At 46.0% G+C, this 16774-nt stretch overlaps 1 protein-coding gene across 3 annotated transcripts; it reads right to left on the minus strand.

The window, feature by feature from the left end:
- Positions 1-62: 62 nt before the first annotated feature.
- SMARCD1 (SWI/SNF related BAF chromatin remodeling complex subunit D1) lies at positions 63-16705 on the minus strand (the record flags this gene model as incomplete). Of its 3 annotated transcripts, XM_080706472.1 has the most annotated exons (13): positions 63-116; positions 249-350; positions 1362-1484; positions 4883-5018; positions 10800-10897; positions 10986-11147; positions 11422-11523; positions 12910-13026; positions 14079-14201; positions 14682-14804; positions 15366-15408; positions 15732-15919; positions 16529-16705. In XM_080706472.1, the coding sequence occupies 13 exons, from the start codon at positions 16703-16705 to the stop codon at positions 63-65; spliced, it is 1548 nt and encodes a 515-aa protein (XP_080562598.1). The 3 variants fall into 3 exon arrangements, with proteins under 3 accessions (XP_080562598.1, XP_080562599.1, XP_080562600.1); XM_080706473.1 differs by lacking the exon at positions 12910-13026; XM_080706474.1 differs by lacking the exon at positions 1362-1484.
- Between the last annotated feature and the right edge of the window lie 69 nt (positions 16706-16774).

Below are 16774 nucleotides of genomic sequence, written 5' to 3' on the forward strand. Positions count from 1 at the left end.
GAGGCAGGCGGCATGGGGCCCAAATAAAGAACTGGAGCAGCCGAGTTAGGGCTGTAGAAGCCCTATGTATTCCGGATTCCCAGGGCTTGTTCTAATTCTTGTCGTCTCTGCTGCACCTAAGGAGAAAATAGTGGAAGTTGTGGAAGGTGACACATATTAGAAGCTAGTAGTACTTAAAACCACTGACCCCATCAGGGGTGTGGCCCCCTGGACTTCTGTCAATTTCCTCCATGTGCCCAGGTACTTACCTTGGAGTAGAAGTATCGGCACACGGCCTCCTGAGCCCAAGGCTGGAAGTAGAACTCAGCCCGGCGCTCCTCCTCTGGGTTGCCCACCACATCTGTCATGGTCTGAGAGAGCGAGTAGGGGAGAGAAAAGGGAGAGGAGAGACTTGTTTCTGCCTTCATGCCTGCTCTAGGCATCCTTCCCCACCCCAGTAACTGTGAGTGTGACCTAATTTGGAAATGGGATTTCAGTAGATGATCAAATTAAGATGAAGTCATTAGGGTAGGCTCTAATCCAATATGATTGGTATTCTTACAAAGAGAAGAAATTTGGACAGAGACAGGTACAGAGGGAAGATGATGTGAAGACATAAGAAGAAAGCAGTCTGTAAGTCACAGAATGTTCAAGGTAACCAGAAGCGAGAAGAGAGGCCTGGAGCAAGCTGGCCCTCAGAGCACTCAGTAGGAACGAGCCCTGCCGACGCAACTCTGAGACCAGGATCTGTTTAGGCCACTCAGGCTCTGTTGGTTTGCCACAGCAGTACCAGCACGAACACGAGGCCAGATCCCTGCTATTCACAAGCCACTGTCTTGCCTACGGTGCTCCTTCCCTTTCCCTATGGTCAGCGTCCCTAACTGTGGCCACAGCCACCGCAGGCTGGGCAAGAACTGAGGGCACCGTCACCCCCATGTCCACGCCTGCCTTCTTGCCCAAGCTTAGTGTTCCCCTCTCTGGGAAGTATCTTCAAATCACAAATGTCCCATGAAGCCTTCCCTAACACTTCTAGCCTCATTAGATAATTTAGGAATTATCTTAACGGTTCTGGTAAGTTCTAATAATGTCTTATGTGGTTTACTACTTTTTAATCATATGGCCTATTTCCTCCAAACAGAATGCAAGTTGGAGAGATCAGGTCTTTCTTTCAGTATTTGTGAAAATATGGAGCACAACGACAGCACTGAAAACACGCTGAACCCACAGCTGGTAGTTCTGCCTCCATTTCCTTACCTATTGTAAAATGTGCCAAAGAAAAATCTGGCTCCTCAACACCCCCCCCCCAACTCTTCACCATCTGGACAGAAATAAAGCAGGTATGTACCTCTCTAACTTCATCCAGAACTTTCGTTTTTTTTTACCTTAAGGTCCCGGCACTGGGACTGAAGCCAGTCATTGATGAAACCCTGAGGGTCCCTGGCAAAACTCAGCATGAACTCCCGCTGGGTCTTCAGCTGGTTGATGGTTTCTATTGTCTCATGGATCTGAAAGGAAGAAGGCACACACAATTTCTTTTTCCTTTCCTTTTTTTTTTTTTTTTGGTGGTACTGGGGGTGGAACCCAGCGGCTTTTCTGCCTCCGGGCTATACTCCCAGCCCTATTTTATATTTTATTTGAAAACAGGGTTTCACTATGTTGCTGAGAGCCTCACTAAGTAGCCGAGGCTGGCTTCAAACCTATATGATCCTCCTGTCTCAGCCTCCCAAGCGCTTGAATTACAAGTGTGCGCCACCATGCCTGGCTTTTATTCTTTATTTTGAAACAGGGTGTCACTCAGTTGCAAAGTAGCTGAGGCTGTCCTCGAACCACGAGCCTCCTGTCTCAGCTTCCCAAGCTGAGATTACAAGCGTGTGCCACCATGCCTGGGCTTATTCTTTATTTTGAAAAAGGGTCTCACAAGTTTCAAAGAGCCTCAGTAAGCGGCTGAAGCTGTCTGAAAACTCATGATTCTCCTGTCTTAGCCTCCCAAATGCTGGGATTACAAGCATGAGCCACCATACCCGCCTACCATTTCTTACTTTTATCTATTTATTTATTTTTATTTTTTGATGGTACTGGGGATGGAACCCTTCTACCTCGGGGCTACACTCCCAGACCTATTTTATATTTTTTATTTGGAAACAGGGTCTCTTAAGCCAGCGCGGCTGGCTTCGAACCTGTGCAATCCTCCTGTCTCGGCCTCCCAAGCGCAGGTAATTACAAGCGTGCGCCACCACGCTTGGCTATTTATTTATTTGTTTTTGTGGTACTGGGGATGGAATCAAGGGGCAGTCTACCACCAAGCTACACCCCCATCATTTTTTTTAGTCTTTTATTTTTTTTTTGTGGTACTAGGGATGGAACCCAGGGGCATTCTACCTCTGAGCTATACCTCCATCCCTATTTTTTATTCTTTAATTTGAAACAAGGTTCTCACTGACTTGCAAAGAGCCTCACTAAGTAGCTGAGACTGTCCTTGAACCGTGACCCTCCTGTCTCAGCCTCCCAAATGCTGGGATTACAAGTATGAGCCACCACACCCAGCTGGTACACGCTATTTCTGTGCTAGAGAAACACAGTGTTAAATGGCAGATAGTGCCGCCATCTCCATGTGCCACTGCCAGCCTCAGCAGTGGGTGCTGCCCAGAGCCGGGACACTGCATAGAGTTCCACTGCTCCAGCTCTTGGCAGTTTTCAGCAGATCACGTGCATCTGCTTGTGTCTCTGTCCACCCCTTGTGAGGAAGTTTCCCTGTTAAGTCTCAAATCCCAACACTATTTGGTGGATACTTAATCCACTGAGGGGATTCTTACTCCCCAGTTCGTAGTCCAGAGTCCCCAACTTGCAGTCCATAGTCCATTTTCTTTTTTCGTTTTTTTGTGGTACTGTGGATGGAACCCAGGGCATTCTACTTCTAAGCTACACCCCTAGTTCTATTTTTAAAATTAATTAATTAATTTATTTACTTATTTATATTTTGTGCTTCTGGGGGTGGAATCCAGGGGCCTTCTACTTCTGGGCTATACTCCCAGACCTATTTTATACTTTATTTGGAAATAGGGTCTCACTAAGTTGCTGAGAGCCTCACTAAGTAGCTGAGGCTGGCTTTGAACCTGTGCGATCCTCCTGTCTCAGCCTCCCAAGGGCTGGGATCACAAGTGTGGGCCACCACACCCGGCCCAGACCTGTTTTTTATTCTTTATTTTGAAACAGGGTCTCACTGAGTTTCAAAGGCCCTCACAAGTAGCTGAAGCTGTCCACAAACCATGATCCTCCTATCTCAGCCTCTCAAATGCTGGGATTACAAGCGTGTGCCACCACGCCTGGCCATTTGTAATTCTTTTTTTTTTTTTGCAGGTCTGGGGATGGAACCCAGGGGCATTTGACCTCCGAGCTATACCCCCTGCCCAATATTTTACTCTTTATTTTTGAAACAGGGTCTCACTGAGTTGCAGAGCGCCAGTGTAGCTGAGGCTGTCTGCAAACCACAATCCTTAGGTCTCAGTCTCCCAAATGCTGGGATTAGAAGCGTGCGCCACCACGCCTGGCTTCCAGAGAACTTTTGGCTTTGCCTGCAGAGACTGTGCCTAACAATGCAAAGGGTAATGAAGATCAAAGTAATGACAGTGGTAGGAGTTATCATTTGTTTTGTGTGTGTGTGTGTGTGTGTGTGTGTGTGTGTGTGTGTGTTACTGGGGATTAAACCAGGGGCATTCTACCTCTAAGCTACACACCCAGCCCGTTTTTATTTTATTTATTTTTTGTTGTTTGAAACAGGCTTTCACTGGGTTGCTGAGAGTCTTGCTGAACTGCTGAGGACTATGAGTGTGCACCGCCATGCACGGCTCATGATGCCTATTTTCATAAGCTGCTGTGAGAATGAAATGAGACAATGTGTTCAAAGAGATGAGACTACTTGGTACATAAAAACAGCAAATGAGCCAGGCATTGTCACACACGCTTGTACTTGGGAGGCTGAGACAGAAGGATCACAGGTTTGAAGCCAGCCTGGGCAATTAGCAAGGCCCTCCACAACTTAGTGAGACCCTGTTACCAAGTAAGAAATAAAATTGGGCTGGGGGTTTAGCTCATAGGTAGAATTCCTCTGGGTTCAACCCCCAGTGCCAACAAACAAACAAACAAACAAACAAACAAACCAACCAACCAACCAACCAACCCGGGCATGGTGGCACATGCTTGTAATCCCCACACTTGGGAGACTGAGACAGGAGGATCCCATAGGTTCGAAGCCAGCCTCAGCTACTTAGTGAGGCTCTCAGCAACTTAGTGAGACCTGTTTCCAAATAAAGTATAAATAAGATAGGTCTGGGAGTATAGCCCCAGAGGTAGAAAAAACCCTGGGTTCTACCCCCTGTAGCCCTCCTCCTCCCCCCAAAAAACCAGTTAATGGAGGCTGGGGATGTAGCTCCATGGTAGAGTGCTTGCCCAGCACATACAAGGCCCCGTGTACAACCTCCAGCATAGCCAAAAACAAACAAAGAAATTAGAGCCAGGTGTGGTGGCTAGTACTTGGGAGTACCAGTACTTGGGAGGCTGAGACAGAATCACAGGTTCAAAGACAGCCTCAGCAATGTAGTGAGACTCTCTAGTGAGATCCTGTTTCAAAATAAAAATAAAATAGGGCTGGGAGTATAGCTCAGGAAGAATGTCCCTGGGTTCCATCCTCAGTACCATGATGAATGAATGAATCAATGAGTGAATGCATGAATGAATGGCATAGCGAGAATCAGAACTCATGTGGCTTTGGCTCCAATCAGCAGTAAATACAACGGCAAAGATATGCTGGGTATTCATGTAATTAAATTAACTCAAGAATCAAAAGGCAGCCTAGAAACTGATGGGGGCTGGTAGTACCAAAACAATCCAGGGCAGAGATGCTTACCTTGTTGTCTAGCGTAGCAATCTCTTGTTGGCTGGCAGTAGAAAGCAGAAAAGAATTCATCTGGGTCTTCAAGGTATCGTCCACTTCCACATCAATGTCATAACAAGCTGTCTTTTTCTGGTCATTAGGGTCAACACTGGGGAGAAAACCAAAGAGATCCAATAAAGGGCTGTCACTGAGACCTAATTATACAGGGCCAAAATCATGGCCTAAAGATAAAGAGAAAAGGAATTCACTTCAAAAGAGCCCAAGAACTTTCGGGTGCAAGAAAAATATTCTAGGCCGGGCGTGGTGGCACACGCTTGTAATCCCAGCATTTGGGAGGCTGAGACCTGGAGGATCGCGGTTCGCAGACAGCCTCAGCTACTTAGTGAGGCCCTCTGCAACTCAGTGAGACCCTGTTTCAAAATAAAGAATAAAAAAATAGGGCAGGGGATGCAGCTTGGAGATCAAATGCCCCTGGGTTTCATCCCCATACCTGCAAAAAAAAAAAAAAAGAAAGAAAAAAGAAAAATATTCTAAAGCCGGGCGTGGTGGCACATGCTTATAATCCCAGCATTCAGGAGGCTAAGACCAGAGGATAAGGGTTCACGAACAGCCTCAGTTACTTAGTGAGGCCCTCTACAACTTAGTGAGATCTATTGTAAAATAAAGAATACAAAAATAGGCAGGGAGTGTAGCTCAGAGGTCGAATGCCCCTGGGTTCCATCCCCAGACCCACAAAAAAAAAAAAAAAAAAAAAAAAAAAAAATTCTAAGCTTTCATTGTAGTGATAACCACATGCTATATATTATATATCAAGAGTCTTCAAACGCCAGATGTGGTAGCGCACGCTTGTAATTCCAGCATTCAGGAGGCTGAGACAGGAGGATCACAGTTCACGGAGAGCTTCAGCTACTTAGTGAGGCCCTCTGCAACTTAGTGAGACCCCGTTTCAAAAATAAATAATAAAAAATAGGGCAGGGGTGTAGCTCGGAGATCAAATGCCCCTGGGTTCTATCTCCAGACCCACAAAAATAAAAAGTCTTCAAACTATATCTTTTTTTTTGCGGTACTATGGATGGAATTCAGGGGCATTCTATCTCCATGTGATACCGCCAGCCCTATTTTTTATTCTTTATTTTGAAACAGGGTCTCACTAAGTTGCAAAAGGCCTAAGTAGCTGAGGTTGTCCACGAACCGTGATCCTCCTGCTCAGCCTCCTGAATGCTGGGGGCATTACAAAAGTGTACCACCACGCTTGGCTCAAACTATACTTACTTTAAATGGCTGTAATTTATTACATACAAATTCTCAGTAAAGTTAATTTGTGTGTGTTTGGGGGTTACTGAGCATTGAACACAGAGGCATTCTATCTTCAAGCTATACCCCCATTTTTTGTTTTTGAAACAAGGTCTTGCTTAAGTTGCTAAGAGCCTGGCTATACTGATCCTCCTGTTTCAGCCACCCAAGTACTGGGAGCCACTATACCTAGCTAAAGATGACTATTTTATTTAATTTTTTGGTGGTACTGGGATTCCTGGAAACCCTTCTACCTCCGGGCTACACACCCAGATCTATTTTTTATACTTTTTTTTACTTGGAAACAGGGTCTCTTAAGACAGCAAGGCTGGCTTTGAACCTGCGCGGTCTTCCTGTCTCAGCCTCCCAAGCACGGGGATTACAAGCGTGCGCCACCATGCCCGGCTAGAGATGACTTTTTAAGATAATCAATGGTAAAAATTCAAATAGTACAAAATGCATCAAGTGAAAGGTTCCTTTTTCCCCAGAGGAAACTACTACAGAATCTTATTTATAATTTTCCTTTTTAAGGTAAAATGAATCCCAAAATAAGGTTAAATAAAATATACACATGATTAAAGTGACATAAGGCTAGGGACTTAGCTCAGTTGGCAGAGCACTTGCCTCGTATGTGTTTGGTCCTGGGTTGATCCCCAGCAATGCAAAAACAATAATAATAAAAAATAAATAAAAGCTGGGCGTGGTGGCACACGCTTGTAATCCCCGCGCTTGGGAGGCTGAGACAGGAAGATCGCGTAGGTTCGAAGCCAGCCTCAGCTACTTAGTGAGGCTCTTAGCAACTTAGTGAGACTCTGTTTCCAAATAAAATATAAAATGGGTCTGGGAGTATAGCCCAGAGGTAGAAAGCCTCTGGGTTCCACCCCCAGTACCACAAAAAAAGAAGATAAATAAATAAATAAATAAATAAATAGAAAAAAGAAAAGGTGGCCTAATTTTTAGCACAAGAATCAGAAGAGAATAACTTCTATGGATCCAATGTAAATAAGCTGTAGAAGTTACTCCTGGGTGAGTGATGGTTCAGGGTCCAAAGAAAGGCAGTTCTTTACTGGACTCAAGAGCAAAGGAACCCAGGCATGGTGGCACACACTTGTAATCTCAGTACTTGGGAGGCTAAGACAAGAGGACTGCGGGTTTGAAGCCAGCCTCTCAATTTAGCAAAACAAACAAACAAACAAAAAACAAAACAAAAAAACAAACAGAGCTGTGAGTGTGGGAGTGTAGCTCAGAAGTAGAATATCCCAAGATTCAGTTTCCAAAAAAAAAAAAAAAAAAAAAGCAAAGAAAGGAAAGCAAAACGCAATACCAAGCCAGGTGTGGTGGCGCACGCTTGTAATCCCAGCATTTGGGAGACTGAGACAGGAGGATGGAGTTTCACAGACAGCCTCAGCTACTTAGTGAGGCCCTTTGCAACCCAGTGAGATCATATTTCAAATTAAAGAATAAAAAATAAACCGGGTGTGGTGGCGCCGCTTGTAATCCCCGCACTTGGGAGGCAGAGACAGGAGGATTCAGCTGCGTGGCGCTGGCTTAGGAGACCCTGTTTCCAAATAAAAATGTAAAAATAGGTCTGGGAGTGTAGCCCGGAGGTAGAAGGGCTTCCAGGAACCCCAGTTTACCACAAAAAAAAAAAAAGAAGAAAAAAAGAAAAAAAGAAAGAAAAGCAATACCTAACTACAGAGACATGCTGCTTTGAGAAACATCTTTTTTCACTCCCTATCTGCCTAGAGATGTCTTGATTTCTATCTTCTAAACTAAGAAATGAATAGCAGCAATGGTGCTAGAGTCTCAGACTAGAATGGCCTACCATTCAGAGAGCGCTGCTGACCTTTCCCATTAGTGATAAGCTGATAAAGGGTTAACAACTTATCCTGCAAAGGGGTGGGGCCCTGATTTGCAGTGCTTGCAGATTTCTTTTCTTTTCTTTCTTTTTTTTTTTTTTTTTTGGTGGTACTAGGGGTGGAACCCAGAGGCTTTCTACCTCCGGGCTATACTCCCAGACCTTTTTTATATTTTGTTAACAGGGTCTCACTAAGTTGCTGAAAGCCTCACTAAGTAGCTGAGGCTGGCTTAGAACCCATGTGATCCTCCGTCTCAGCCTCCCAGCCTCCCAAGCGCAGGGATTACAAGCATGCGCCAACACGCCCGACATGCAGATTTCTTTCTTTCTTTCTTTTTTTTTTTGCAGGTCTGGGGATGGAGCCCAGAGGCATTTGACCTCAGAGCTACATCCCCTACCCTATTTTTTATTCTTTTTTTTGGGTGGTACTGAGGTTCCTGGAAACCCTTCTACCTCCGGGTTACACTCCCAGACCTATTTTTATACTTTTTTTCTTTTTATTTGGAAACAGGGTCTCTTAAGCTAGCGAGGCTGGCTTCGAACCTGCGCAATCCTCCTGTCTCGGCCTCCCAAACTCGGGGATTACAAGCGTGCACCACCACGCCCAGCACTTATTTATTTATTTATTTATTTATTTATTTCCTTCCTTCCTTCCTTCTTTCCTTCCTCCCTCCCTCCCTTTCTTTCATGGGTCTGGGGATGGAACCCAGAGACATTTGACCTCCGAGCTACACCCCCTGCCCAATTTTTTATTCTTTAAAACAGGGTCTCACTGAGTTGCGAAGGGCCTCACTACGTAACTGAGGTTGTCTGCGAACTGCGATCCTCCAGTCTCAGCCTCCCAAATGCTGGGATTACAAGTGTGCGCCACCACGCCCAGCTTTATTCTTTATTTTGAAACAGGGTCTCACGGAGGTGCAGAGAGCTTCACTAAGTAGCTGAGGCTGTCCGTGAACCGCGATCCTCCAGTCTCAGCCTCCCGAATGCTGGGAATACAAGCATGCGCCACCATGCCTGGCTGTGTTTGCAGATTTCTAGCCACCAATCCTCTGTCACTGATCAGGGAGTTGTGCAATTGTACACTATTGTATAGCAGTAACTACACCACACAGACATGAGTATCCATAAGAGGGTAAATGCCAGTACAATAAAAAAATCAGAATATATTACGTTTTGAATGCCGGGCGTGGTGGCGCGCGCTTGTAATCCCCATACTTGGGAGGCTGAGATGGGAGGATCACACGGGTTCGAAGCCAGCCTCAGCTACTTAGTGAGGTTTTCAGAAACTTAGTGAGACCCTGTTTCCAAATAAAATATAAAAAAGGTCTGGGAGTATAGCCCGGAGGTAGAAAGCCTCTGGGTTCCACCCCCAGTACCACCAAAAAAAAAGAATATATTACGTTTTGAGTATTTATCACCCTCACATATATTAATTTATTTATTTACTTATTGGTACTAGCAGTTGAACCTGGTGGCTACCTCTAAGTTAAACTCCCAGACCTATTTTATATTTTGATTTTCTTTTTTGGTGGTACTGGGATGGAACCCAGGGGCTTTCTACCTCCGAGATATACTCCCAGACCTATTTTATATTTTTTATTTGGAAACAGGGTCTAAGTTGCTGAGAGCCTCACTAAGTAGCTGAGGCTGGCTTCGAACCTGCGCTGTCTTCCTGCATCAGCCTCCCAAGTACTGGGATTACAAGTGTGTGCCACCATGCCCAGCCTTGTTTCGATATTTTGTGGCGCTGAGGATTGAACCCAGGGCATTCTACCTCCAAGCTATATGCCCAGCCCAATTTTTTTTTTTTTTTTTTTTTTTTGCGGTACTGGGAATGAAACCCAGGGGCATTCTACCTCTGAGCTACACTCCCAGCCCTATTTTTAAATATATATGTTACATATATATATATTTTTTTTCCGGTACCAGGAATAGAACCTAGGGGCTTATTCTAACTCGGAGCTACACCTCCAGCCCTATTTTTCATTCTTTATTTTGAAACAGGGTCTGAGTTGTAAAGGGCCTCACTTAGTAGCTAAGGCTGTCCTCGAACCGCAATCCTCCTTTCTCAGCCTCCCAAATGCTGGGATTACAAGCGAGTGCCACCATGTCCGGCTTTTTATTCTTTATTTTGAAACAGGGTCTCACTGAGTTACAAAGGGTCTCACTAAGTAGTAGCTGAGGCTATCTGCAAATAGTGATCCTCCTGTCCCAACCGATTTTTAATTCATCCTCCCTCCCTCCCTCCCTCCCTCCCTCCCTCCCTCCCTCCCTCCCTCTCTCTCTCTCTCTTGCGGGTCTGGGGATGAAACCCAGGGGCATTCGACCTCCGAGCTACACCCCTGTCCTATTTTTTATTCTTTATTTTGAAACCGGGTCTCACTGAGTTGCAGAGGGCCTCACGAAGTAGGCTGTCTGCAAACCGCGATCTTCCAGTCTCAGCCTCCCGAATACTGGGATTACAAGCGTACGCCACCACGCCCAGCTTATTCTTTATTTTTGAAATAGGGTCTAAATAAGTTGTGGAGGACCTCACTAAGTTGCTGAGGCTGGCCATGAACCTGTGATCTTCCTGTCTCAGCCTCCCAAGTACTGAGATTACAAGTGTGTACTACCATGCCTGGCCTCACTTTTAGTATAATAAATTATAAGTTCACATAATTTAAGTAACAGCATCTCTAATAACCTGCTTGCAAAATCCCAAAATTCTGACAAATGGCTGGGCCAGTGTTTACAAGCCAGCTCCAGCACACCATGGCCTCCCCCACGTCACCTTACCTGATGACATGGTTAATGATAATGGGTTCTGGTGGCATAAGCAAGGCATGAAGCCGTTGAGGAATCTCTGAAAACTTCATGCGCTGAGATTCAAAGATCTGTGGGAACAAGAAGCAACTTCAAATTGGCATTTGAGTATAATTAGCACACCAGTGGATTCTAAAAGAAGAATGAATCTCTACCTACCTGCTGGAGGTACTTGTCACAGATAACAAACTCTCGCTCATGAGGGTCCTGGAGCTTATGTGTCTTAATATACTGCCACAGTGCTTGAATGATCACTGGACGAGTCTGGGTGTGGATGCCCAGGAGCCGAGCCAGGCGAGGGTCTAATTTAAACTGGGGAGGCTGCAGAGTACCAGAGTATAGGGGATGAAATTAGTAAACTATGAATATATGTACTTTGGGGTGCTTAGTATGGAAATACATTCAATCTAGTCAGCAAACATTAATGTAGTGCTTTCTCTATGGTGGGAAAATACTAGGAGACATCAAGCTGAACAAGAACTATTTCTATACTAAAATGGCAAGTTTTTGATAGCTAGACTTAAATCTTTAAATGTCAGACTGCTGATGGGATGTGGCTATGAAAGCTGGGCCTCCTCAGGCCACCACAGAATACCTGGTAATCCAGCATCAGTAGGACAGTGCACCGTACATTCACATCTCCCGGCCGCTTCACCTGGAAGCCATCGGTCTCCTGGGTAGTGGCGGTCCTGTGCCACTACAGAGAGGAAGATGTCAGGGGGTGCTCTCCCAGAGGAAGAGCTAGGGTGGGAGGGAAGAGCTTCTGTAATGACTGAACATTCATTCCACTTTGATTACTGAGGCTACTGGAGAAGAGCAATAGCATGAGGTATTTCTAAAAGCTGCATATGACTTTAGGATTATGGTCTGTATATAAGCAAATTAAACCTTTTAATTTTGTTTGGAATCATTTAAATTAGCCTGAATTTCCAGTGATAATTTTTTTTAATCTATAATGGATAATACATATGTGAACAGAAACATAATGTAACTACCACTTACTATTTACTATGTGCAAAAAGATCCTAGGACATATGCCTGATTGCTATTTAATTCCCAAACATTCATACGAGATAGGTATTTCTTTCACAGATTCGAAGAATGAAGTAATTTGCCTAGGTCAAAGTGGTGGAGCTGCAATTTGAGATCTAGTGTGTCTGATTCTCCAGTCCACATTCTTAACCACTATACTCTACTTCTATAAAATTAAGTTAAATAGATTTACAAATTTCTATTGATTCTATGACTTACTTCCCTTATTAGATGGTAAAGACCTTTCCATGTCTCTTAGTGGTTGAGGTTAAGGGGCTGCGGCTACACTGGCAAAGAAAGGAGCAGGTTAAGTTCACGTGGAGTGCTGGACTGTCATTCTGATTTTTTTTTTTTTTTTGAGGTACTGGGGATTGAACCCAGGGGCATTCTACCTCCGAGCTACACCCCCAGCCCTATTTTTATTCTTTATTTTGAAACAGGGTCTCACTGAGTTGCAAAGGGCCTCACTAAGTAGTAGCTGAGGCTTTCTACCAACTGGGATCCTCCTGTCTCAGCCTCCCAAGTGCTGGGATTACAAGCGTGCACCACCACACCCGGCTGTCATTCTAACAGGGTCTTCAAGACATTGTGCAATCAGGCATTGTAATAAAGGATTTCTGGTGGTATGGAATGTGAATCTAAGGGAGCAAGGACCCAAAGGAAGCCCCAGGTACGCTAGGGAAGTACTATTAGCCAACCCCTTTAACTATCGCAACTACTACCAGGAAGAAGTATGACCAGTGTATGGACAACTACAACTCACAAGTATTAATAAGCAAGATGCACAGCAGACATGGCCTGGCATGTACAAGAGGCCTCCATTAGAATTTCCCTTGAAACTGAGGACAGTGGCCAGGATAACAACATTAAAAAGGTAAGATAAGTTAGATTGCAAGAGCTCTTGGATACAAACTAAACATAGCTAGTGCCACCTGGAGGTCAATGTACAAACTAAAATTGTAGAATTGTCTACGTGGGGCCCTTTTATAAAGCTTCCAAGTCTATCAACCACCAGTCACAAAGTCAAAATCTAGAAAGCAGAATTACTCACTTCTACCAGATGGTTGTCTGGTCCATACAGGTCTTTGTCCAATTCAATCACCAAGGACTTAAAAAAGGAAGAGAACTTCCTCTTTTGTTTGGTGGCATCATATTTGGACAAGGCGGACTAGAAAAGAAGAAAGGTCATGTTAGAAAGGGCTGGAAGAAATTTCTCAAGACAAGGTCTTATTAAAAAAAGAACCCACAACAGCAATGGCAAACAAACCTAAAAACTGTCTTCTGCATCTCTCTTAGATGGCAAGGCAGGCATGTGTGGGTACTAAACAAAGCGAACTCTGAAGAAGCAGCTTCTGACACAGACAAGGTCACAGACTTACCCACCTCATGTCCCTCAGGGAATGCGCCAAGCTAACCCAAACCGTTGCACATAACAAAGCAAGTTTGAACAGAGAAAGTCTAACTGTAGAGGGGAAATGAATCACAGGCAATAAGCAGCCAGAACAAAACCAGCTTTATTTAGAGAGAACAACACGACTGGCAGATGGACTAGACCTATATAGAGAAGAAGGAGACTCTGACACTGAGCCCTTATTCTCTTGCAAAAAATACATTCAAATTAGCTTGCCTATGAGCAACTAAAAATAGAGAGCCAGAATGTGTAAGGGAATGACAGAAAGGTGAGCTTCCCCAAGGAGCTTCTGGGGTGGGAAGTTTGGGGGCTATCACCTGTCAGCTGATGCTCCCCATGAAGCAACAAACAGCCTGTCGGAGAAATCTATCCCACATAAAATGCGGGGTATCTCCAATAAAAGCTAGAAAAGATGGAGACACTACAATGGGAATCAAGGACCTTAAGGACTCAGAGAGGAAACATGGCCTCAAATGCTAAGTGCAAACTCACTTGATTTAAAAACAGAAACTTAATAATCTGCAGATACTGTTAAATTCAATGGCAGCAGCAGCACTAGGAGAACAGTAAACAACAAATCAGATCCCAGGACAATAAGGTTTTCGATATGATATGATACTAGTGAGGGCCAAAGCTGGGGAGCAGATACAAAATACTATTGTTTTCTGTGCAGGGAACAGAGTGTCCCTCTCCCCCATGCTCCCAGTGGGAGCTGTGAGCACCACTCAGGCTTCCTGCTGACTGGACAACACTGCTCATTCCCAGCAGCTCCCACCCTAGATGCCGACCACAGTGGACCTTCAACTCACATCCTCCAAGAGCCGTCCTTCTACCCGAAGCTCCCAGGAAGCCACCGTCCCTTCCCCATCCTCGGCATCTGACTTAGCCGGATTGAAAGTGTTAGAAATGAAAATTCGCAGCTTCCGTTTTTGCTGAGGAAGGCAGAAACAGGATTGATGGTGGGGCTTCAGTGATTTAATGTTGAAGACAAAGGATGCCCCAAACCCCAAAATTAGTCCTAAGAGATGTGCTATCTACCCGGTCCCTTAGGTGGGTGGATGAAGATTTATTTAGAAAAGGAGTATAGGCCACTAGCCTGAGTAAAAGTGCATACACTGAGATGCCAGGTGGACAAAGTCATGCAAGGTGCCAGGTTCCCAAGGCAGCAGAGCAGTTACGGCAAAAACATGGACAGGGTATATTTCTGGTGCAAGATATCAAAGCCCCAAATAAGCCCTCCCCCCCGGCTGTTCTGATGCTCCTAATGTAATTCTTGGTTTGTAGGCGGAAGGGAAAGATACAATTTAAATGTCAAAGAGAGTTGTGCTGTGCCTTTGATTTCTCATCCTAAGCCTGGTGAAGGTCCCCAAGTCCTTTCCTTTGGCTCTTTGCCTGGTGCTTTCCTGTGTTACCTTGATGGGACGTTTCAAGGCTTCCTGGATATCTAGCCGTTTCCTCATGATCGTCTGGTCCAGTTTTCTCTCAAAAGCTAAGAGATCCATATAGGCCTGGGATTCTGGTACCAGTTCACGAATCTTAGAAACAGAAAAATAATTGGGATCCAGAGCTGACCATCTATTCTCTTTTTGTGCGTGCATGTGTGGTACAGGGGCTTTCTACATCCAAGCTATTCTCCCAGCCTTATTTTTATTTATTTGGAAACAGGGTTTCACTAAGTTGCTGAGAGCTTCACTAAATTGCTGAAGCTGGCTTTAAACCTGCAATCCTCCTGCCTCAGCCTCTCAAGTACTGGGATTACAAGTATACACCACCACACTGGGCTAATCATCTCTATTCTCAAACTCACCACACCTTCAAGAAGATTCACGAGCCGGGCGTGGTGGCGCATGCTTGTAATCCCCGCGCTTGGGAGGCTGAGACAGGAGGATCGCACGGGTTCAAAGCCAGCCTCAGCTACTTAGTGAGGCTTTCAGCAACTTAGTGACACCCTGTTTCCAAATAAAATATAAGAAAGGTCTGGGAGTATAGCCCGGAGGTAGAAAGCCTCTGGGTTCCACCCCCAGTACCACACACACACACACACACACACACACACACACACACACACACACAGAATATTCACGGCCTGAACTCACCCTTTGAGGTAGAATTTTGTCAGCCATCTTCTTTTTCTTTGCACTGTATGGAATAAATACTATTATCAGGTTGGGATAGAATTATTCAGGACATGAAGATAAGCAGAGAGCGCCTCCATTTCTGGTAAAATTGAGGGCCCATGAAGCTTCTCTCAAATCAGAGGACCCCCTCCCATTACCACCATCATTCCCATCACCACCACCACCACTACCACCACCACCACCACCATAAAGCATTCTCAAAGATGAGTTGATAACACCATCTGCTGACACAGCACCATTACTACTTGATTAAGATACTCCCACCACCTCTCTCTCCATAGGTCTTCCCCCTCCCTCCCTTCTTTTGTCCCCAGGTCATCTTACTTGTGGTTTCGATTTTGGACCGCCTGCTGCTGGACCTGCTGGATTTGTTGAGGCGCAGGTCTCTTGCGGGACTGGTCCATCCCTGACTGAGTGAGGCCAGGTCGGACTGAAGGGTTCCCCCCATAGCCAGGAGGTCCCATGGAAGGTCCCTGAGGTGTCATTCGGCTGCCTGGCAGCATACCTGGTCTCTAGAGAGGGGAGAGAAGCCATCGATGTCATGGCTTCCCTTGCTAAATCCACCAAAAAAGTGAAAGGAGGAGACGCCTGAATTCTTTGAATGAAACAAAGGCAGGAGATGGGGTACAGGACAATGAGAGGAGAGACCTCTGCCTCTCTGAAATATAGATAACTGGAACTTCCTCTGTCCCAGTAGTGATTCCATAGAAAAACAGGGCCCAAAAGATAAGAGACAGCCTGATCATGTTCAAATTCTCCTCAGGCTACGTTGGATCGGATTCATGAGACATCTCCTCTAGTGCCACATTTGCTCAGCTAGCTGTCTCTTTAGATGCTGACCTCAATTAGCAGCTACACCTAGGGTGTTCCCGTGAGCGCTGACACTGCCCAAGCCCCTCTGCACTCCACGCGCATCCCAGGCCCTTCATCCACCCCGATTCTGTGTCGACTCCTCACGGAAACAATGCCTGTGGGAGCAGGAGGGGATGCTAGCGGCCTCCCCCGCCAGGGCACGAACCCCTCCCAGGGCAGTCCCTCCTCCTCCTCCCCCTCCCCTGTCACTCCCAGGCCCCCGCTCAGCCCCGCCCCCAGCCGCGCGCCCCTCCTCCTGCCACACTCACCGGATAGGCCGCTCCGGGCATCGGGGAGCGGTACAGCCCTTGCCCCGGCGCCGGGCCCATTCTCACGGGAGGCCCTGGAGTCCCGCCCGGGCCCAGAGCAGCCGCCGCACCCGCGCCCCCTGAGGCTCCGGCGCCGCCGCTGGGAGCCACAGACTGGAAACCCGCCCGGGCCGCCATCTTCCCGGAGCCGCCGCGGCAGCTGCACAAAGAACCGGAACCGGAACTCCCCCCGCCCTCCGCGCGCCC

This window comes from Muscardinus avellanarius (assembly GCF_963383645.1).
Source record: "Muscardinus avellanarius genome assembly, chromosome: 11".
Lineage (NCBI taxonomy): Eukaryota > Metazoa > Chordata > Mammalia > Rodentia > Gliridae > Muscardinus > Muscardinus avellanarius.